The 22,500-nt window shown below is 40.9% G+C and overlaps 1 protein-coding gene across 4 annotated transcripts in view; it reads left to right on the top strand.

Moving 5' to 3' along the window:
* The window catches only part of samd4a (sterile alpha motif domain containing 4A), a 57,931-nt gene that overhangs the window by 19,576 nt on the left and 15,855 nt on the right, over positions 1-22,500 (top strand). The window contains exons 3-11 of one of the 4 annotated variants that reach the window (XM_034116270.1): positions 7,708-8,304; positions 12,030-12,314; positions 14,255-14,358; positions 15,216-15,299; positions 15,988-16,240; positions 16,333-16,418; positions 16,942-17,060; positions 17,503-17,704; positions 19,978-20,104. In XM_034116270.1, the coding sequence (XP_033972161.1) occupies positions 7,708-8,304; positions 12,030-12,314; positions 14,255-14,358; positions 15,216-15,299; positions 15,988-16,240; positions 16,333-16,418; positions 16,942-17,060; positions 17,503-17,704; positions 19,978-20,104 (1,857 nt within the window). Of the gene's footprint in view, positions 1-7,707; positions 8,305-12,029; positions 12,315-14,254; positions 14,365-15,212; positions 15,300-15,987; positions 16,241-16,332; positions 16,419-16,941; positions 17,061-17,502; positions 17,705-19,977; positions 20,105-22,500 lie in introns of all 4 variants that reach the window. The other 3 variants (XM_034116268.1, XM_034116269.1, XM_034116272.1) reach the window with 3 other exon arrangements.

Below are 22,500 nucleotides of genomic sequence, written 5' to 3'. Positions count from 1 at the left end.
TTTTACAGACTGTATGTCCGCTATCTCTCTCTTTCCAGCTAGTTGGTATTAGCCTCCTTGGTCAGTGGTTTTCCTAAGTTAAGCCCCCTTCTCTGTTTATTGTTGGTCAGCTCTCTTTCTCTCTGACTCGCTTTCTCTCGGGTTGCTGTCCTCTGGTTGGTAAAGGGAACATGCTGTGTCGGACATGGTGTTGAATCAACAATAGCTATAGCAAGTTGCCGGCAGTGGGACAAAGTGAGCCGGTCTAATGTTTGTTTTGCTAACAGCAGGAGCACAGGACACAGGTTTAGAGGACACACAAACACAGACACATGTAAGGATTTTCCATTCATTCATCATTAACCCTAACCCACCTCGGCCATACCTCCATCTTAACCCTTACAAAATGTAAGCTAATCTTCACTTTAACTCAAAACCATACAACTTCCAAACCCTCTCCCACAAACAGACACTCATCAGTTTGTGTTAAGTTATGCAACTTCAAATTGGCTAATATAGACATGACACACCTTTCCACACACACTGTCTTGCTCTCATACATTCACTTTCTCTGTCTTTTCCTCTCTCTCTCTTTCTCACACATATGGGTGGTGTGTCATTGTTATTAGGAGTAATATGTCCCTTTGCTAACGGCTAATATGGTCTTATCTGTTGTGCTAGCTGCCTTGTTGTGGCTTTGTATGCTGTTGACCTGTCTATATTTAGAACGAGAGGAATCATGTGTCTTACTAACAGTCTCCACAAGTGTGTCTGTGTGTGCTATTTCATTTGTGTAACAAAGGAGCTAAAACAATCACATTGTTTCCACCAATGCCACTTGTGTCTTGTGATCACAGTCGGATGTGAAGAGGTGTATCAGCTCAGGGTCAAAGTTAAACCCAACGACGACTGCTGCTCTGAGGCTGCTGGGATATCATTTGCAACGGATTCATATTACTTGGAGATGGGATGTGCTTTAGAGATTTTCAGTAGTTCCTTTTTTCTTGCTGTTCCTGGCTTTGTACGTTGTTGGAATTTAAACCTCATAGAGAAGGAAGATGACCAGCATGTTTAGGACCACTGAGCTTTTTTGAATCTGAATGCACTCAAGAAATACCTTGAAAATAATGAAATAAGCATTATGAAATCCATCCAAAGATCACACTAATATCCTACAACATATATAAATACCTATAAAAAAAAATGCAATTTTATTAACAAAGCCACATTGAAAAAACGATTACCTGCCAAGGGGACACTCCCTCTAAACAGTTTCAAAGAAGGCACTAGAAGAAATCTATAGAAAGCCTTGTTTTTTTTAACATGAATGATTATGCCCTATTTTCTACAATGATTAAGGTCATGTTTATTTATTTCAAATGTCGTATTCCTTTAATTGCATTTGAAATTTGAGCTTGTATTATGTATTCATCCATTTTAGGGCATATCCATCGATTTCATTGCTTATAAAGCCTGTTAGGCTTTGACCCTCCAATCAAACACACTTTAGATTAAGAAAATACTTTAGGTTTCCTTTAAAGTCAAGTCTATGTTGAAATGTCAGTAAAGGGCAGCTCTGTTTTTCCACATAGATGGCTGATGTTGTTGATCCAGATTAGTCTCAGGGGTTTTCCAGAGATGAGACCATGTTCTGTGTAATTGAATTGTCTTCTCCTAAGTACCCACTACTCTCAAACTGACTTCTATACTTCTACTTAAGTTTAGCGCCCGTGCTTCCCAGAGAATGGTTAAACCACGTCGGAGAACAACAGTGAACTTGTTGCTCTCAACTGTCTGTCTCAAACACTGCCCACTTAACTGGTGGGCAGTGTTGTATTGACAGCCTGGATATTGCCAAGTAAGATGTTTTATATTTGAGGAAAAATTAGTCATACTGTACCTCTTGCTCAAAACTCAAACAGCATCATGTTTTGTTTACTAGCTGCAGAGCTTTGAATTAATGACTATTTTGAGTTAAACATTGAGTCGAAAAATGGTGGCCTAATAACTGCTACAAAAAATATGACAGTTATGTATGAGATTGATGCAATTATACAGACTGTAGAAATTCCACTCTGAAGAATGACAACTCTCAAATAGAAGGATTGTTTCTTAGGATAATAAAAACATTAAACTTCAACTTTTTTGCCTTTTATTGGATAGTGCAGCCACTTTAAACGGCCTAACATCAAATCATGATTTTGAGCGATTTACCTACCTTTTTCCCCCCTAACTGAGGGTTTGTAGTAACAAGGGGAACTCTAGTTGCTTGGTATATGTTCACAAGCTTTCCAGCACAGAAACAGTTTGTCAGTTATCCACAATCAACAGCAGCTTCAAATGTGAGAGCTTCTCCAGAGGTATTTACATCAACTATGATTATGATAATGTAAACTTTTGAGTTCTTTACAACTTCTGTGTTTGAATGACTGGAACAATTGTAGTCCAGTAGTTTAAATGCAGGTCTGCTTTCTCTTTCTGTTGTACTTTCTAGAACCCAGACAGAAGTGTCCAGAGTAAGGGGGGGAAAGTGGGCGGTTTGACGCAAGGTTGACAGAGGAAGAATTCTACTCAGTGAGGCAGGGGGTGGGGGTTGCTTAAAGCAGCACCCTTGTCTTGGTGCCAGAGAGGGTGTCAGAGGGCAGAGCACGGACAGGGTGGCACAGAGTTCGCCAGCAGGGAAATGCTGTGTCAGCCCCTGAACAAAATGACTCTCTGTCTGAGGTGTTTGTGTATGTCCGACTCTCCTTTTCACTGTTTCTTCTCTATTCCCAGCATACCCCTGTCTCTCTGTCTGGCATGGAACAATAATCTTAACATCATTTGTTTCACTTTTGCTTTCTCTCGCTGCGGTTTGTATTGTTAGATCTGTATTTTATCTATATTCTTACTTTGTATGGAGCACTCTCATCAGAGATACTTAAGAATGAACTTCCTGTCTGTGAGTCATTTCCCTGTATCTGTGTCATGGATTTTTCCACAACTGTACCCCTATTATGAGACTATTAGTAGGTCTGAGTCTGTTAACTTTAAATATCAAAAATTAACATGAACCCAGGCTTGCATCAGAGTAACCATGGTAACATTTTGACCAATATTTTACCAGCCACATATCTTCAAAACGTTCTGATGCTAAAAATCTGAGGAAAATTCACTTTGTCTGCGAGCAATTTGTAAGGTAGGGTGTTAACATTTGGCAAAGTGTGACAAACGTTCACATCGCATTCACAATCAAACTTACTATTTGTAATGCTGAAGATGTTTGTTGACTGTAAATATCTAATGTTAGTATAACGTGTCATACCATTAGGGCCAATTGTAATTGGCTATCTTTACTTATGAACCTATATCTGCTGATGTTTTATTTTCACTTCTTGAGTCTACGTCCTCTGTGTGGCCAGGTGGATGCAAAGTTCAGAGACTTTCTTATTCCAGGGAAGTTGAGTAACACTGAGTCAGAAACGAGGGGGAATAGGGGGGGTTGGTATCGCTGTGTAAGGAGGAGTGGCAGCTCTGCATTAGTTTCTCTTTAACCGCAGCTTAACCGCTCCCCCGTCATTCCACCTCCCCTCCATTTTTCACTCGAGTTAGTTGAGGTTAGCACTCTCCCCCTTTAGGCTCAGGGTGGGAGTCACCGTGTTTGTCCACTTTGAATTTAATTTGGCCTTGTTGTAGTGTGAGACTAATCCTGTTGCATTCAGTTGTGAGTTTGCTGCATTTTGTTTGTCATTTTGAGCATTCATTTACCCAGTGTTGATAGTTTTACTCACTCTCTCTGGCCTTGGTCTGTTGGTGTAATAGGTAGACAATTGTGTCTCCAACAGTTGACCTTTGACCTTGGCTAGGTTCAACTACTATGACCCCTCTTTTAAGTGGTGAGAGATGCTGCATGTTTGTTCCCTGTGTGGGGAAATGCTCTCAGTCTGACTCTTTGACTGATGACCTTGGAGTAAAAAGGTCAATCAGCCTCAAGTAGCTTCCTGAATTCTAGGTGTAGTGGTTTCACACTATTTTCCAGCCGTTCTCGTCTGACTTGAAGACTACAAATATATACATTTAAAGAACGAATACCTAGCTCCTGAATTACACAACAACATACTGTATTCAGAACACGGTCATAAGCAGGTTTTTATAACTTTAGAGGTTCCTTTGTAAAGAATAACTTCTCACAGCCAGAAACATGCAAATGAAATCAATTGGTAAAGGGTTACACGAAGAGTGACAACCTTGTAATTGTATCAAATAATTTGCTGTGAAAAGTCTGGTAATGACAGCAACCACACAGAGGACAGATGTTTGTGTGCATATGTGGCTGTGTTTTGCAGTCCAAACACTAATAGTATTTGTAGTAAACTGTTAAAAAAACATCAACTTCTTGTGCAACAATATAGAACTACATCCAGCAACATTTAGCATCCTTTCTTAGCTAATGCCGTTGTTGAGAATGACCTAGGATTGTTCATTTGCATGTTTATTCTACTTATTTAACCTGGCAATTCTATTGCCAAAGTAAACTCTGAAAGAAATGGTTTCACTTAACTTTGCTTCTTATGGGAATCTTCCCTCAGTGTAAGTATACTGTAGTTGTTTATATATATCAGCCTGCATTCCTAACCTTAAATAGGAGTTCACAGGAGAGTGCTAGGCCTTGACCTTCTGTGGAAATGTATGGAGGGAAGAAGTGAGAATGTCTCCAAATAATGGGCTTTTTGTCATCAGTCACTCACCTACAGCCCCGGTCTGTGTTACTTCTACGGACAATTACAATGCAGATTGTCTTTCACGTGATAACATCACCAGTTTATATTTCAGTCAAATAAGCAGGAGTCCTATGTCTAGATTTAAAGAAATGTGTGCACATAACAGAGCAGATTCACCACAATATGCAAGTATCTTGTGTTACATGTATTACATGTAAAGTGTATGTAGTAAATAAAACTTGTTTTAATTCAGCACATAAACTTAAAAACACTTTGAAGGCTTTGAATACGCTCGAGAGAGAGAGGCTTTTGATGATCAAACAAATGTTACTAAACAGGTAGTGATGTCAAGTCTTTTCGTATTTTGATAGAGACATTTTGCCACTTTGCAATGAATTGTGGAGTTATTGAGGGCTATGTTCAGTCAGGACTATTTATGATCTCTGCGTAACTTGTGGTAGTAGACAACAACAATCTTAGAAAGTCGTACAAATGAGAAGAAACACTTTTTGATATTTAAATGTTGGCAGTGCACCACTACTTATGTAAGCTTCTTAGCGTATTATTTAAGGTTTCTGTGTTACATATTGATGTTTTCCAGTCACTTGGAAATAAATGAGTTTAAATCATGGAACAATTCCTGTTCTCTGATGGACTAGGGCTTGCCTCATTCAGAGGAATGAAGGATGACATCACTCCTGGAGCAGAGGGGAGTTACTCCCTGGCTTCCCTCACACCTCTCCCCCTCCCTCTGTTTCTCCTCTTATTCTCCCTCTCAAACTACTTTCTACCTCAAGTTTCCCCGCACATTCTCCTTCCTTGAACTCTATGTCACCCTCCCTTACTGTGCTCTGTGTGCTGAGCATTAGGACATCCCGCCCACCTTGACCCCCTTTATGTCACCTAGTGTCATTACCTGACATGGATCCAAAGAGTTTTTCTAAAAGAAAGTGAGTGTTTTTGTTAAAGACAAATCTTTTCGAAAGTCAAAAGGAGTGGGCAAATTGTGTAGGAGTTTACATTTGTACTGTTTTGGTTATTTCCAGGATTTCTGAGCAGTCAGATTCACATTTTTTGGTTTGTTAGATCCAGCGTTGGGGTGGTTCTTCTTTCCTTTGTTTTCCAAGGAGAAAATGTTAAAATTGAGAAAAATGTTGACCAACCAAGCCTGCATAAACTGATCCAACAATATAAAACTTCAATGGCCAAACTATGATTTGTCTTAACTCACATGCTCATTCTTCCAATGAGTAGACATCCATAGTATTCTATAGTGTGTGTGTGTGTGTGTGTGTGTGTGTGTGTGTGTGTGGGTTGTGTGGGTGTGTGTGTGTGTGTGTGTGGTGTTGTGTGTGTGTGTGTGTGTGTGTGTGTGTGTGTGTGTGTGTGTGTGTGTGTGTGTGTGTGTGTGTGTGTGTGTGTGTGTGTGTGTGGTGTGTGTGGGTGTGTGTGTGTGTGTGTGTGTGTGTGTGTGTGTGTGTGTGTGTGTGTGTGTGTGTGTGTGTGTGTGTGTGTGTGTGTGTGGTGTGTGTGTGTGTGTGTGTGTGTGTGTCGTGTGTGTGTGTGTGTGTGTGTGTGTGTGTGTGTGTGTGTGTGTGTGTGTGTGTGTGTGGTGTGTGTGTGTGTGTGTGTGTGTGTGTGTGTGTGTGTGTGTGTGTGTGTGTGTGTGTGTGTGTGTGTGTGTGTGTGTGCCCGTTCCATGCTGTGAGTATCTTATCCCTCTATCCTGGTCACCTTTCACGGGATGACATAAATGTGAACCTTGTTTGGAAGGCTTCAGGGTCTGTGGTCGTCCATCTGCCCTCTCAGAGCTGCAGCTGTCCACTCCACAGGGCAGAGTGAGCTGTACATCACCACAAAGTAGACTGTGACATTGGGATATCTTTGGACAGCTAGCAGATGTATGTTCTAATTTCACCTCATATGTCGGATTTAGAGATCCTTGTCAGTTAAAAGTGACTTTGGTGGACAATTCATACATGCACATCTCCCATACAGGGAGTAGAGCCGACCTGCGTCCTGCCTTATTTGTGTGAATGTCCAAAGCAGTCGCCCTGACCGCTTGGTATCTATAGCCGTGGTCCCAGATGAGAGGAATGGGCACTGACTCGGACAACAATAGAGTTCCATGAACTCCAAGATATGTATAGAGCTGCCCGGCCAGCATAAGTAACCCACAGAGCTGTCTGTTTTAAGAAAGAGCTAATTAGAAGTATGACGCTGCAGTGGGCCTGACATCATCTTTGTGTCTTCTATTTTTTACCATTGGCTAATCCATCTCTCCATCTATCAATTACATTCTCCTTTGCTACTACCTTGAATATCAAAAAGCTCAAATCTAAGATTATGTATCCTGGTCAGTCAAGGTCACACATGAGTGGGGCAGGGATGACGTATTTTTGAAAACCCGCCCAGTTTTTTTCTTTTGGAATTTTACAGAAAATAAGCTCTTATGCAAACACACGTTTATGATACTTACACGTTTTGTTTTGGCGGGAAAATGTCTACATAGTAGTACTGCTTTTGTCATTTTTGTAGCTCCATAAGTAAAAAGCTAACATTAGGATAAAACAAACTACATCAAGGATAGCTTCATGTCAGTAACGCTAAGCTAAAAGCAAACTTATTCTTTACGTGTTGTTGTTTAGTAGTTTTATTTAACCACGTTTTTAAATAACTTAAAACTTTCAGAAATTCACGAGTGGGGTATCTACTCACATATTTTATGTTGTTAAACAAAACTTTGAAATGTATAAGTTTGTGTTAACCAAATACCTTGTTTCAGGCAAACCTTAATACCATTCCAAAAACCATTGACTTTGAGACAAGGGAACCAGAAGTGCTAAAATGTTCATTCATTTAGGAGTTTCAGGACGCATTCCTGCACCACTCTGACAACATAAGGAAAGCCTGACTTAAATTCATACACTTTACAGTGATACACTGCCAAATGTGACTTTCTTTTAAGCACTGATAACATGTGTTTTATTGGTTGTTAATACCAATTGTGTTCTGTCCCCTCCTTCAGGAGTGATTAGCCAATGGCAAGGAGAGTCGAAGGAGCGTGTCATCTCGCTCGTCCTCACCCACCTCCCGCTGCTCAAACCAGGCAACGTCGAAGCCAAGGGCGAGTACATGCGCCTGCTGCCACGCATCCTGGCCCACACCATCGAGCATGGCCGCCACCTGGAGGAGTCCCGCCAGCTCCTGTCCTACGCCCTCATCCACCCCGCCACCTCCCTGGAGGACCGCTCAGCCCTGGCACTGTGGCTCAACCACCTGGAGGAGAGGGCCGCTGCCCGGGGAGACTCACTGGAAAGGCCTCCACCTTCGGGACCACACCACCACCACCACCAGTCCACGCCTCCATCCACCCTCTCATCAACAGGATCCTCCTCCTCCACCAACACCTCTTCATCAGGCAACCTCTACTCCTTGCATCACCACCAGCGCTACGGCTCGGACGACCGCCTCAACGGCTGGCAGAGCTCCAGGGATTCAGGGCTGGGCGGAGGCTGGCATCAGCAGCAGCAGGGCTGTGAGAACGGGCACCTCCTTCTCTACCCATCATCCTCTGTGCCCACAACCATCAACACAGTTGGAACTGGTGGAGGTGGTACCACTGGTAAGAAAAGTATTTTCCTCTATGCCTTCTACTGTATAAGCCCATTTTCCCACAACCTTTCAATAAATCATGAAATGATCAAAACAGACACATAAAAGGTTGACATGTAAGTATTTTTGCGATTAAGGATATTCTTAAAAAATGATAAAATAGGTATACTAAGTTAACATAGAATAGCAGCAAAATAAGTAAAATAGTGTTATGTGTCAGCCTAAACAAAACAGTTTGCCTTTTAATATTCAAAAACTAAAAACATCTGTAAAAGCTTTAGTTTGTATAGAACATCAGTATAACTTACAGCAGACTTACAGAGATTCAGATTTTCTATCAAAATATAAATGGTAGTCTCCAAAATAATCTAACCTTAAATCCTTAATGCTCATCTTAACAGTTACCAACTACAACAAAGTAAGCTTCTTTTAACTTCACAATATAATATGTATCCACACCCAGACCTATATTTATTTTGTTGACAGGCTGTGAAAGGCTCAAAAAGACGTTTTCTCCAGTGCTTCACCATCAAGAGTGTATTTTGTTCAGGTCTCCTCTTTTACCCTCTCTCACCCTCTCTCTTCCTGTCCGTGTTTTGAGGATTCTTTGAATCATTTCATTATAAGAGACAAGGAACCAGAAAGTCCCACTGGGTTAGTCCACTGTTATCATTGTCATTCACAAATGACAAAACCATATAGATACAACACAGAAACACCTTGGCTCTTACATCTGCTTAAGTTTAGATTCCTTAGTCACAGGTTTAGACTATACCATAATATTTACTCTCTCTTTAGTGATCGACATTTTATGCAGGTCTTTTTTTATTTGATTGCCCCACTTTACAGACGTTCTTAAATACTCTACTTACTTTCACATAGTATCATCTTTTCTACACAAAATAACTTTTATTGTAATTTTTTGTCTTCAGACATTTTTTCTGTGTAGTTTGGCTGTGATTTTGGCTACACACACACCATCTTTAAAAAAAAAAACCTTGATTGAAAAAGCACAAGTTATTTTAAAATGATTGTATTTTATCTACTTCAGTTGCTTTGATTACCTTGTGTTTTCTGACGTGAAATAGGCTACTTTCCACCACAGACTCTCTAAATGCAAGGTGGGTCTAACCCACTTCACCATCAGAGAACACCTCAGTGCTTACAGCCACGTACTCTGGGCTGGCCTGATGAAAGCTTCTCTGTCCGGGGTGGCCACCTGATTACCCCCGCCCCGAATACATCACACTAGGGTCTCTAAGCTTCTCTGCTGTATTTAAAATCATAGCAATCTAATTTGTCATGCTTGATTCGATAATTATAATAATTGTAAGACAGCACAACAACACCTTTTAAATTGAGCTCAATTGCTGATTCCATTAACGTTCAATTTAAGACACAAGGTGCAGTACAAACTTACCAAACCGGCTAAATACATTTAAAACACACTAAATAGAATCTGCACATGAAATAGCCTTCACTCGGAACACCTAATAAGACATCACCTACAGAGGGCTGTACGAGCTGGATCACAAAACATATAGAGGGCAGGCTGTTGAAATTGAACATAACTATGGTCAGAGCAAGATATTTCCAGACAAGAATGCAAGGGCTCTGTGTTTTTTTCTTCTGGGAGATGAAAGAAACAGCTGAGGGTTTATAAATAAAGGCACATTTAAAGCCCTGCTCACTGCTCCAAGAAAGACCCTCTTGTATTTCTGACTGCTAGCAGCTTCAGTCCCACACACAAGACCTCAGGATTTCACAATGGATAAACTAGAGTTACCCCAGCACAGGACTGCTGGACACAGTGAGCAGAGGCTAATCAACATGAGTGTTGGATTACCTAGAACTGGAGTTAACCTGTGGACATGTAGTCTAATGTAGATCAAAGCATCTACAACAAAGCCATGAATACAGTTATCATTCAATTCATAAATATACAACATAGAAACAATTCCTATCAGTCCTGATGGAGATTACAGGGGTATGATGGTCCAGCTACGTCAACCTGTATGCTACTGACACCACATCCTGTTGACCCCCCACCCATACTCTCAACCGTAGCCCAAGCCCCAGCAGCACACCCATCCTTTCCCTTGTAAGGCAGCCTTTGTGGGAGACTGTATTTAGGGAAAATGGCTAATATTTAGGGACTGGAACTTGTAATGTTAGCTGGGCACCTATTTTAAACAGGGCCCATGAAGTCCTATACATAGCGCTAACAGTAAGAGCACCGCATATAGGACGAGGAGGAGAGAGCCTGGAGTATTGGTGGCACTTTACCCCGTCAGAGCGGCGGCACAAAAAGCTCCCTGGCTCTCCACCTTTTCTTTCTGTTTACTTCCCTCAGCAGCAATCATCAGGGATGTTAGCTGCTTTTATTGGGTTTTAAATATTGGGATTTCAGTAGCTACCTTGGTTTAGGCCTTCGTCGTTAACCCTTGGGTGCATAGATTTAAATGATTGAAGAAGATGAAGAAAGAAAAGAGGAAGATTTGTCATTATGATACATGTGTTTGAGAGTTGGTTAAGTCAGGATGTCAGCAGGTGCAGACATCCGGAGAGTTTTGCGTGTCCCCTGATGTAGCGTCCTCCCTCCAGCTGTCTCTATTCAACTCAAAAACAAATCTAGGTTTATATTTAATATCAGAGCTACTTTTAAAAGTGAAGTTGTAGGGATCTAATGTCAGTCATGGAAAATCAACTACAGTATAGTACTGTATGCAGTTACCATATGCGTGGCAACAAAATGTGATTTTACCTGCTCTACAAAAGACTGGCATAGTTAGGAGGATGAGCAATTCTACAAAGTAAATTAATGTTAACCAAAGGGTGTAATTCTTTTTCAAACCAACACTTTCCCACTTTTATATTATTTTCTATCTAAAAGTACAAATTCATCAAAGACATCCGAGTCATGCTGGACATTTGTATCTGATTAGAGAGACTTAGATATACTTTGTAAAAGGTAGATGACATACTAAACAATGTATTAATCCTCCTTCATGGTCAGACCCTGGACTGAACAAATGATTTGATATACTTTATTTACATTACACTCCCAATGTGATACTTCCTGTCGTTGGTGCTAAATTGTTTTACTCAACGTGTGCTCGTTGTCCCCAAATGTACTTTGTGTGATGTGAGGCTCTGGCAAAGAACAATTGTTAACATTAATATAATATTTTAACTAACTCAAATTGACACTATGTTGTGTACAAAAGATGTAGGGATGCCCAAATTGTTCTCCATATTTAGTAAAAATAGGCAATCTGGATATCGGCATTAATGCTTTTTCTATTCCTAAATCCCTGCCATTATTAAACTGTCTCAATGTTGAGACATTTACAAGAAGAGCTAGTTACCGGTAGCTAACATTAATATTAAGTTCAAGCATTATTCGGTAAAAAATTGACAGGGCTAAGTTACGTTTTAAAGTTATCATGATGTGTTGAAATGTAATTTTGTAAAAATGTCGTTTTGGCCAGAAACTTACTGTTAGTGAGTTAGGGTTATCAATACAGTTGTTTAAAGATATCTTCAGATGAATACAATATAAACTTGAGAAAAAGGGAATAATGACAAACCAGACAAATTTACTTAATATGTAAAGTGTTATTAAATACATGATTGAGTCAACAGCGTGTTTTTTCCAGTAGGATATCTTCAGTCTTAGCCAAGCTCTGTTTCTCAGCCTGCACCCACCTGACTAGCCTTATTGTTGTGTTGTAGTCCTGACGAGTGGAGGTGGCAGCCAGCAGCACAGTCCCCTGAAGCGCTCCGTGTCCCTCACCCCTCCCATGAGCGGCCCCAGCAACCAGCCTCTGGGTCACGTCTGGCTGTCCCAAGAGGACCTACGTTCTGCCAGAGGCCCCGCCCCAGACCACGCACCTCTCTCCCCCCAGAGCAGCATCGCCTCCTCTGGCAGTGGGGGCAGTGAGCATCTGGAGGAGGCTGGTTTAGGAGGTTCAGGTCTGCATCGCAGTTCCTTCCACGATGAGGGCAGCGGCATGAGGGGTGTGTATGAATGACCAGTGCGCCGTTTGTAGTGCAGTTCACTCCAGTTCACATCCTTAGATGAGATTATGACATTCAGATATTGGGGTTCAAACTTGCCTAACTCGTACCCTCGCACTACTATTAACAACTATAAATACTGCCTTTTACTGCTATTGCAGAGTAGAGTCTACAAGATGTCTTCTTTGTCCATTTTTAACAAAAACTCTACCAAGTTATTACAATTAGGCAAGTTTAACAATGGTCAAATATTTGTGCAAACATTTTTAAATGAAACGCATACCTTTTAACTTAAGAAGGTAAAACATTATTTAAATCCCTTCCTTCAGTGTTCAGTTGTCCTCTTAATAAAAAATGTAAAAATGTATGATTTAAATAGTTTTTTTTTTAATATTCTCGCCGAAGATAGATGCGGACAGTTAAGTGCAGTCTGGAGAGAAGTAGATCGAATGACAGGCATCAAACTTCTCTATTAGACCCAGGTTTCTTACAGGGACAGACATGTGAAGTTTAGTGGAGAAAGGTATATGTGTGTGTGCCTTACAGGTGTTCAGCTAGCGGATCTTGCAAGCTGCAGATCTGTTCAGAGCAGTTTGTCCGGTGGAGTACAGGTCAGAGCTGCGGCCCCAATAAGGCATAGGTGTTTGCTCTCTGAGCTGGAGTTGAACTTTTCAGTTAGCGTCTGTCGTTCTTTTCTGTAAACAATCATTTTCATCTTGTCATGTAGCTAAACAGGAAAGCAAAACATCTTCAAACACCCACAAGAGGACAAGCTCACATTTGTCAATGTCTCTTTCTGAGGAAGAAGGTGACACCATTCTTTAGGTTTTCTCCTGAAGGGTGTCAAGTATCAGGAGGGGAAATAAGGTTGACAGAGCATTACATTCTTAACATATAAATGCAGGCCCATCTGCACATGCTGTGGAGGCGGTACAATTATTGTACAGCCATTATTGTGTAGCAATATGGATTATGCAATATCCAAATTGCAGGAGGATACGTTTTGTTGTGATACAGAGATTGGCTTAGAGATATTCTTTTACAAAAAATCAGCCCGTGAACCATTAAACATGGTTTTCTATGAAAAGAGAATTAAGATGCTCATGCATGATCATTCACTCCAATATCCTCAATTATGTTGCATATACAATATCAGGTCAAATAATCACAATGACTTCTTTCAAATCGCTCAGCCCTTAATCAAATTGGTCTGAATCAAACAACTGTCTAATAATGATCAAATACTAGTTTAAAGTATGTTTTACTTTAGTGGAAGTGCGAGGTCTGGGTCTTTCAATGCCACTCTACATCCCTTCCGGTCAAATGTAATCCTCAGATCAATACAGAGCTTCAGAACAATAAAGGAAACATACAATGACCATGTGTAAATACAGAACACAAAAGAGAAACATGCATTCCTTTCCTAACTCTAAACTCACGTTAGGGAGAAATGTTTAACTCAACATGTAATCAGCTATAATTGACTTGTTGATCCTTTGTCTTTCTAAAAGCTTATATACATCTGATAAATACATTTTTACAGGGGCTCAAGATATACAATATAATGATACATATTTATAAAAAAATATATGTTTGATGATGATTGATTGATGTTGTGATTGAATAATGCATTACGTATTTGGTCCACCGTATTCTGTATGTTAGCATATTTTTGACCGATATATGTGTGTACTTTTAATTTATTCTGTAAGGATTTTAAGGTTGACATCTAAAGATGTACGTCAACACTATTCTATTTTATTTTAAAGTTTTTTGTTTATTATGTATATTTTATGTATGCATCTCTACTCTATAGTGTATTTGTATTTACAACAAAGAAAAAGAATGTATGTTGTATATTGCTTACAGAAGTTATAATGTCAGAATGACAGCTTCCCGATGAAATGATCATATCAGAATAATGGGTCTTCTGCCCCCAGATGTTCCTGCGTGGCTGAAGAGTCTCCGTCTCCATAAGTACGCCGCTCTCTTCTCCACAATGACCTACGATGAGATGATGTCACTGACCGAAGACCAACTTGAGGCACAGGTTTTATATATTTACACACACGCACCCACAGTTAGTTACATCTAAATTGCATCAAATGTAAGAACTTTAATTGGCAATAGTTGTCACAGTAAACTTTCTTTTCTATCCGCTGATGTAAATAGAGAAAACATTTGAATATACTGTATGGTAATACTTGTGTTAAATGCATGGCAGGAGATAAGAGCAGAAACATTTCAGCACTAGTATGAACAAAAAGAAATATCTTTTTAATCTGCCGGTTTTAATCTGGCTTATTATTTAAGGGATGCAATGATGTAACAAGCCAGGTCAAGTTGTTACTGTTGGAGTAAATGATTCTAATGTAGCGATATCTGTGTTTGAACTTAAAGTTTTGTCTGAAACAGAGGATGCAGCTAAAATTAAACACAGCCCACCGGGAAGCTGTATACTTCCTCCAGGTGCTGCTAACTCTTTCTCTATCTGACCCTCACATGATGCTACACACAATGGATTACATTTACTGATATTGGCCTGATCTGGAAATACACAGATTTTCAGTATCCGTTCTTAATGTGACATGTTAGAAGAAGAAGTATCGACATACATTTGATGGAATCGGTGTTAACCATTTCTGCCCTCCCAACCAAAGATGGGCTAATTAGTTATTTCCCTCCAACATTCACTGGCTGCGTCTCCTGCTGTTACATTTTCCGCAAAAACATCTGTCTTCCTGTTGTTGAATGATAACAAGCTGGCCAATTTCAAGAAGCTTTACCCTCCATGTTTGCACACTTCCCATCTCTTTATCTTACACATCAGCTATCAATCTATAGCTCTTTTTACAATGTGCACAGAGATGTTTGACGCAAAACCTTTTCTTCCAACAGAAGGTCACTAAAGGAGCAAGACACAAGATTGTTATCAGCATTCTGAAGCTCAAAGACAGACAGAATCTACTTCGCAGCTTGGAAAAGGTCAGTAACTGTACCACATCATCATCATCTTCTTCTTCATCTTCTCACCAAAAAGATTGCATAAATCTTCTAGTCTTACCCTTCATTATTTGAACTTTGGGGGTTCTGTTGATTCATTTATTTTTAATTGCACTTTTGTGAAGAAGGGTGGCCATTCTGAGTGGGCGTTATTTATCCGAGATCCCGGAAGGAGAATTTTGGGCTCCACATGTAAACCCATCCTCTTCCCCCCACCCCTCAGCCCTCCATTCAGCCTTCAAAGCAAGACAATGGCGCTCAAGGGCAAACCACAGGAGGGACTTCTTGGGCCGGCTAAATTCAGGCTTAACCTTTTCACCAGCGCTTCATTTCAAAATGTGTTACCGCTGCACTGGTAGGGCTGGGGAAACAAGACACCTGTTGCTTGGTATTTTGGGTTTACACAGACTCCGGGTGGGAGGAAGTCTGATATTATGGACACAAGTAGCGAAGGAAAACCGCATGTATGTATTTCTGGTGTTACTTTATTCTCTGCTCTATCACATGGCAGTGTGGATGCTATTCCCATCTGTTCATATTCTTCATGTTGGTCCATAGTAACAGATTTGTCTTGTATGATTGTGTTACATGTTTCCTGTTGTAGTAGAGGTTATTTTCTTCCTTTTCATAACCCTTTCTTCCTCCTCTTCCCTCCTATCGTCTACCACAGGATGTGTTGGAGGGCAGTAATCTGCGCTCGCCCCTACAGGAGCTCCATCAGATGATCATGACGCCTATCAAGGCTTTCAATGGTGGCGAGGAGGCCTCTATGCAGCGGGCCCTGCTGAGCCCTGAAAGCAAGAGCGCAGCGCCGGGCTCCCACCTGACGGGGGTCGGGGGAGGCGGAGGGGAGGCTGAGTCGAGCACAAGCGTCATCGCTGAGGGGGATCTACCCGGCCAGTTCACCCGTGTCATGGGCAAAGGTGAGCTGCATGCACCAGCTCTCAGGTCAGATGGTTTTCATTTACTTAGAAAGATTTGTTTTATCACAACGTCTTATTTCCATCCTTCTCAGTTTGTACCCAACTACTGGTGTCGAGGTCAGACGAGGACAACATCAGCTCCTACCTACAACTCATCGACAAGTGCCTTATACATGAGGTAAGAAATGACCAAATATACATAAATCACATCATATACTAGGAACAGACCGTGCAGGAGGTTTAGTTTCATTCAAGAAAAATCATGAAAGAGGAAATGATTCCTATTGTCCCACACTTCACCTTCACTTACTGGTTACTTATCTAATACCTGTGATTATTTATCGGCAGATTTTGGTGAACATAATAGGTCTACCCTAAATACATCTACATGCATACATTGACATACCTTCCTCGTAACTATATGTCAGAACAGTATTTTTGTGTTTTCTGTCAGAATATTAACATTTTAGCCACACATTAAAATCTTGAAAGAAAAAAATGATATAATTTTTAGAATCTGAGTTTGAGTAAATGATCAGTTGGATTAAGTTTAAATTAATAAATGTGCATTGTGTATTATGATGTTTTGTCAAAGCATAGAGTCCTTTTTTGCAAAGAAATGCACCTGAAAATCCTCAGCAGTCATGCTTCATTTCATCCCTGATTCGTACTCCCTGTTCTCCCCTCCCCCTCCCTGTCAGTCCTTCACTGAGACGCAGAAGAAGAGGCTGTTGTCATGGAAACAACAGGTCCAGAGGCTGTTCCGGTCCATTCCAAGGAAAACTCTCCTCGACATCGCAGGGTACCGAACGCAGAGGAGGTAAATCTCACGGACATGCAGTATCTCTTCTCCTGGGTTATACTGGCTGTGATGAAACACTTTTAATCAAAGTCACTTAAACTTTTATGAAACAATCTGAAAATCAAGGCTGACATACATATGGAAATAAATATTGTGCTGAATGAATTAAATGTGAAAAAAAAGATATTCAAATATAATGAAGTTCACTAATTACATTTATTTCCTTTGTCCACATGTCTGCGATTACAAAAGCAGTATCTGACTAAAAACAGAATAAACGTGAACGACTGTGAGATTACGACCTCCGCTTCAGTAAAGAAAATTAGGATTAACATTTAATCATAAATTCATAAACAAACTTGAGTTTCTCAATGTTCAGCTCATTATTTGTGAACCTTTATGAATGTCTAACTTCTGTGTTTATTACACATCTGCATCTCTTTGTCTCGTCCTGCTGCAGCCGATTCGGCCAGTCTAACTCTCTCCCCACCGCTGGCTGTGTTGGGGGCAGCGTGTCGGCCCGGAGGAGCCTCCGTCAGTTCCAGATGCCCTCCAGGAGCTTGCCGGGTGCCAGGCTGGGCCTGCTGGGCAGCAGTGGGCTGCTGGGACCCACACCCCGCAGCTCCAGCAGCACACCCACCGGTCCCAAGCAGGGCAGACAGGTGGGTTAAACAAGCAGAACATTTAAACCAGGATAGGAGGGATGAGAGGAAACCAGCAGGGAGAAAAGGGACTGTCAGGCAAGAAGGGCAGACAGTATTACAAGTTATATAAAGTTTAAACTTCTCAATCATTCCTGGAAAATGAAACAGTTTATTAGTATATCTTTACATTACAGATTTTGTATATATGACGTCAAAATAGCATGGGAATATGGGATATTATTGTTATATAAGTGAATAGCAAAACCTTTTACGGGTTTCGTTTGAATCCATAGATAATATAATGGATATAATGTTTATAAAATGATGGTAGCCAAAAATTGCAATTTCCTAGAATTTAATATTTCATCTTCAAGTTGTATTTTTATTATGGATTTATGGTCAAAAACTGAAATACTCCCTTTTGAGAAGGTGCAACCAGAAGATTTTTGATAAATGAACAATAAATAGTTTCAGCCATAAATGATGAATGCTTTGGTTCTTACCACACAGAGCTGTGATCTTTGGGAGTATGGGGAACAAACTTGGTTTAAATGCTGAATCATTTTGATATGGTGTGTTATCACTAACTCCAGCATCAGTTGAGGTGATACAATGAGGGTGGGTAGTTCAAGGTACTTTCTACAAGGCCTGTTAATTAAATCTTTCTAATACATAAAACCTTAGCTCCACTAAACCGGACTGCTGAATGGAAGGGGTGTTCGTGACTGTAAAAGGAAAATGTAGAAATGCATAATAACACATTCCAGGATGTTTACAATATCCTGGGCAGCAGAATTCCTCCTTCAGCACGTATTCTTTCTGAAATAGACTTTTGATTCCATGACGAAATAAATGAGGGGTGAGGAAGAGGAGAATGAAGTGAGGTGGATGGAACTTGTAGGCAGGACATCCCACATACCAGAGGCCCTGCGTCAGTGCCGAACACTGAAACAGGAGGAGCTGTTTCAGGCCCATCCTGGCACCCTTCAGTTTGTGCTGACCCAATCCCCCCCCCTTCTCTCTCTCTCTCTCTCCTTCTCTCATCTCTATCTCTATCTACGCTATAGCGTTATATCGATATCATCGAATCGATCTTCTCTCTCTCTCTCTCTCTCTCTCTCTCTTCTCTCTCTCTCTCTCTCTCTCTCTCTTCCTTACGTCCCTTACAATGGGAGGAAATACCTCAGTTCCTCCTCCTCACACTGGACCTTCTTGTGTTGGATGTAGATGTGTAGAGAGAGAGAGAGGAGAAGGATGGTGGGAGGGAAATATGTGAGTCATAGTTTGGGAGAGGTGGCTCTGATGTTGGAGGAGGGGCAATGAGAGAGTGAGAGTGTATATGAGTGCATCTGAGAGAGAGAGAGGCAGTCAGAGGCAGTGAGAACAGTGCACAGGCATTTCCTGTTTTTCCCCCGGCCCGTGGCACTGCAGGGCCGCGGGGGGGTGGGGTCTGAGGGATAGAGGTGAGAGGAGGGGCGTGTGGTAGTGGTGTCGGGGGTATAATAGGCAGGTTACAGTGAGGAATTCATGCGGTGAGCGTCTGAGACTGTCATTAGGTGTGGGCTAGACCTCCAGACAGGAGCGTGGGGGGGGGGGGACATGTTGAAGAAGCTGTGGCCTTTATCCATTCTTGCATATTCCATACACCTCTTTGATCAGTGAACGTAGAAGGAGGAGAATCTGTGATTATTATTTTTGTATTTGTGCATCAAGTTATTATATTGTTATATGTCCTTATAAATTGTCAGTATTTGAATAACCAGAAGATCCACAGATCATAAAACATATGAATTAGAGCATCCTGGTGCACAACTATTGTTAGCGTCCAATCTCAATCAAACTGTATAACAATAGGAAAAGTCAATGTGCAGCATATGCTAATAACTTGCTAACTTCACTACACGGAACTTTTAATAGAGCCCAATGGACCCTAGACAAATTGAAATGTGTGTTGTGCTTGATCTAGCAAGTATTTAGGATGATGTCTATTTTCCCCATAGACATCATCCTAAATCCTTAAACCTCAAAAGTAGTGATAAGGGTGCCATTTTATACAACCTGTTAGTAGGTTTTATTTGTTATCCAAGCACAATTTCTATGTTCATTTTGACGACACAAGCAGAAAATTGTATGTCCTTCTTGTCTGTCTCTTTGAAAACTTTGATTCCGTGAAAGTAGATGGAGAGATCCGAAATGATGATAAGTGTTTAACTTTAGGTTTGACATTAGTCTTGAAGAGCCATTTGCATGTACATGAATCTAACTTCATGTTGTTAAATTGTTGTCCTTAGGGTCTGTGGTTCGCCAACCCCGGGGGAAGCAACAGCATGCCGAGCCGGACCCACAGCTCCGTGCAGAGGACGCGCTCGCTGCCCGTTCACACCTCCCCACAAACCATGGTCATGTTCCAACAATCCGGTATGAAATTAATGAAAACATGCTGAACATTTTTATTTATTGTAGTTTTTATATAGTTATATAAACTGTCTAAATATTTCCATTGCAACACCACAACTTTTTTCTTCCTTTTTAACACTAACTAACATTAAGGAGTGTTTCCATAATGTATTAATGTTATATCAGTTCGATCATGCTTTTGAAGATTTGGATGACATCACTGACCTTAACCGCAAGCATTAAAGTTCTCTATAGGGCAGTGGTTCTCAAAGTGGGGGGCGCAGAGGCATGACAGGGGGGGCGCGAGAGACCAGGAGGAAAAATGGTTATAATTTTCTTTTTTTAAAGAACGATAAAAAAAAATCATAATTTGAAAGGTTATTGATTCGAAAATAATATGATACAGTACAGTACTGTTACGTCTGGGTCTCTGTGTTTCATTAAAGCTCGGCTCTGTGTGTGTGTGGAACGAGCCATTTTGTGTGCGTGCGCGAGCGAGAGAGAGAGCGCACCGGTACCGGAGATCGTTGTTGTTAGCTTCTGGTGCTAGCGAGCTACGCTAACGGATATAAGGAGTTTTTTCAACAACAAAGTGGAGGAGAGTCCTCTCCTGTCAGACTGAGAGGCTCAGTGAGCTAAAGGACTCTCTCAGTGTTATCTCAGTGGGTCTCAAACGTTTTGGTCACCATTAATGTAAACAATTATTTCACACGTTTATATGATCATTATAGTTATAAAAAAATAAGAGAATAAATGAAAAACAGGAATGAAATACTATATGACAGTAAAAAAAGAATAAAGTTTAAAAGGGTGATTAGTAAAATATCCATAAAGAAAAAGTAAATCTGTTTACAGTTCTGTTTCATATGGGTGTTGAGAGATGTATCCATAGATCTCTTCATTTTGCTCTCAAAGTGCACCAGATTGATGCATTTAACTTCAATATTTAAAAGTAAATCTTCCCGGGGGAGCTTGCCCCCGGACCCCCCTATGTGAGGTCCACACACCGTATATAAAAATAGCACTTTACCCTGCTTACACCTATATGCCGTGAGCTGATTATGGAGCCTTCATTGTAACAGTCGCGGGTACATTGTGTATTTGCGTGGGGAGTGTTGCAGTAGACAATTCCACTGTAGCGACCGGTACATTAATGGGAAACCCTAAATGTTTGAGCACCCTCTATGAAACGTCAAGCTACCCCACAGCACCCCCAAAATAAATCTCTGGCGCCGCCACTGAGCCTGACTATTTGTGTTGGGGGGGCCCGATTTTTTTCTCCAAAGGAGGGGCCTGACAGAAAAAGTTTGAGAACCACTGCTGTAGGGGCTTCTGGTTGTTAAATGTATGTAAATATTCACATTAAGGCGAACCCATTTTAGTGTCCTTTCTGCAGGTTAGGGCTGACAATGTAGGTACTACACGTTTATGATTAATCATTCATTTATAATTACTTTCATGAATGGAATTGTAGTTCATTGTAGAATTGTAAATTTAACTAGAGAATGCAATTCCTGAAGAAATTGCTAGTGGGAATGCTTTATGCTGAAAAGCTGATGCTGAATTGCTATGCTGAAATGTAATGTGTAAGAAGAAAGTGAAGAATTTAGATTGAAATGATACATGAACACTGGGGGCTTGAATGTGTGATGAGAGAAGAAAAGAAAGTAAAAAGGCTTGGAAAAGCAGCAGAATATTTGAACTGCAAACTTTTGAACTAACTTGATGGCGAATGATCTGTCGCCATGGCAACGGCATTTGATGACACCCCATAATACCCTTATGCTGCGTTCACACCGGACGCAATGCGAATATTCGCTTCGCTCTAATCGCTCCTATCGCATCGCTCTAAACGCTCGAGTTTCACCGCGGCTGCCAGCTGTGTTTACTCGCATCATTCAAACAAGACACGCTGGCTCGGGAGCTAGAACTACAACAAAATGAACATATTTTACCGTGATTTAATTGTAATACACGTTTCTCAATGATGCCGAAGTAACAACATACTGATACCGGTTAGTAAAAACCATGAATTAATGCTTTGACAAGTCTGCAGACAAGACGGCAGGCAAAACACCTTTTAAAATGCTTGTTTTCTGAATGAAGATCGGGTTGACCAGGCTAAGCTAACGTTGTATATGCTCATTCCACACTCATAACAACGGCCTACAGACATAAATAAACCAGCGACTGTATTCGCCATGACACAGACAGTCTGTGGTTTGTACTTGTTTAACTTTTGTCCAGTTTCTGAACAGATATGAGGAGCTGTGAGCTCTGTGTGCTAACTGCTAACAGCTAACGGCTGATGTTGTGTGGTTGAACGTCAGTGACGCCAGGCTGAGATCCTCACCGCTGATTGGCTTCCGCGAGAACGCGTCACGTGAATTTGATGCTCGAGTTGAAAAAATTGAACT

This window comes from Trematomus bernacchii, unplaced genomic scaffold (genome assembly GCF_902827165.1).
Source record: "Trematomus bernacchii unplaced genomic scaffold, fTreBer1.1, whole genome shotgun sequence".
Taxonomy (NCBI): Eukaryota; Metazoa; Chordata; class Actinopteri; order Perciformes; family Nototheniidae; genus Trematomus; species Trematomus bernacchii.
The sequence above is the reverse complement of the archived record's forward strand: the minus strand, read 5'-3'. Positions and strand labels throughout refer to the sequence as shown.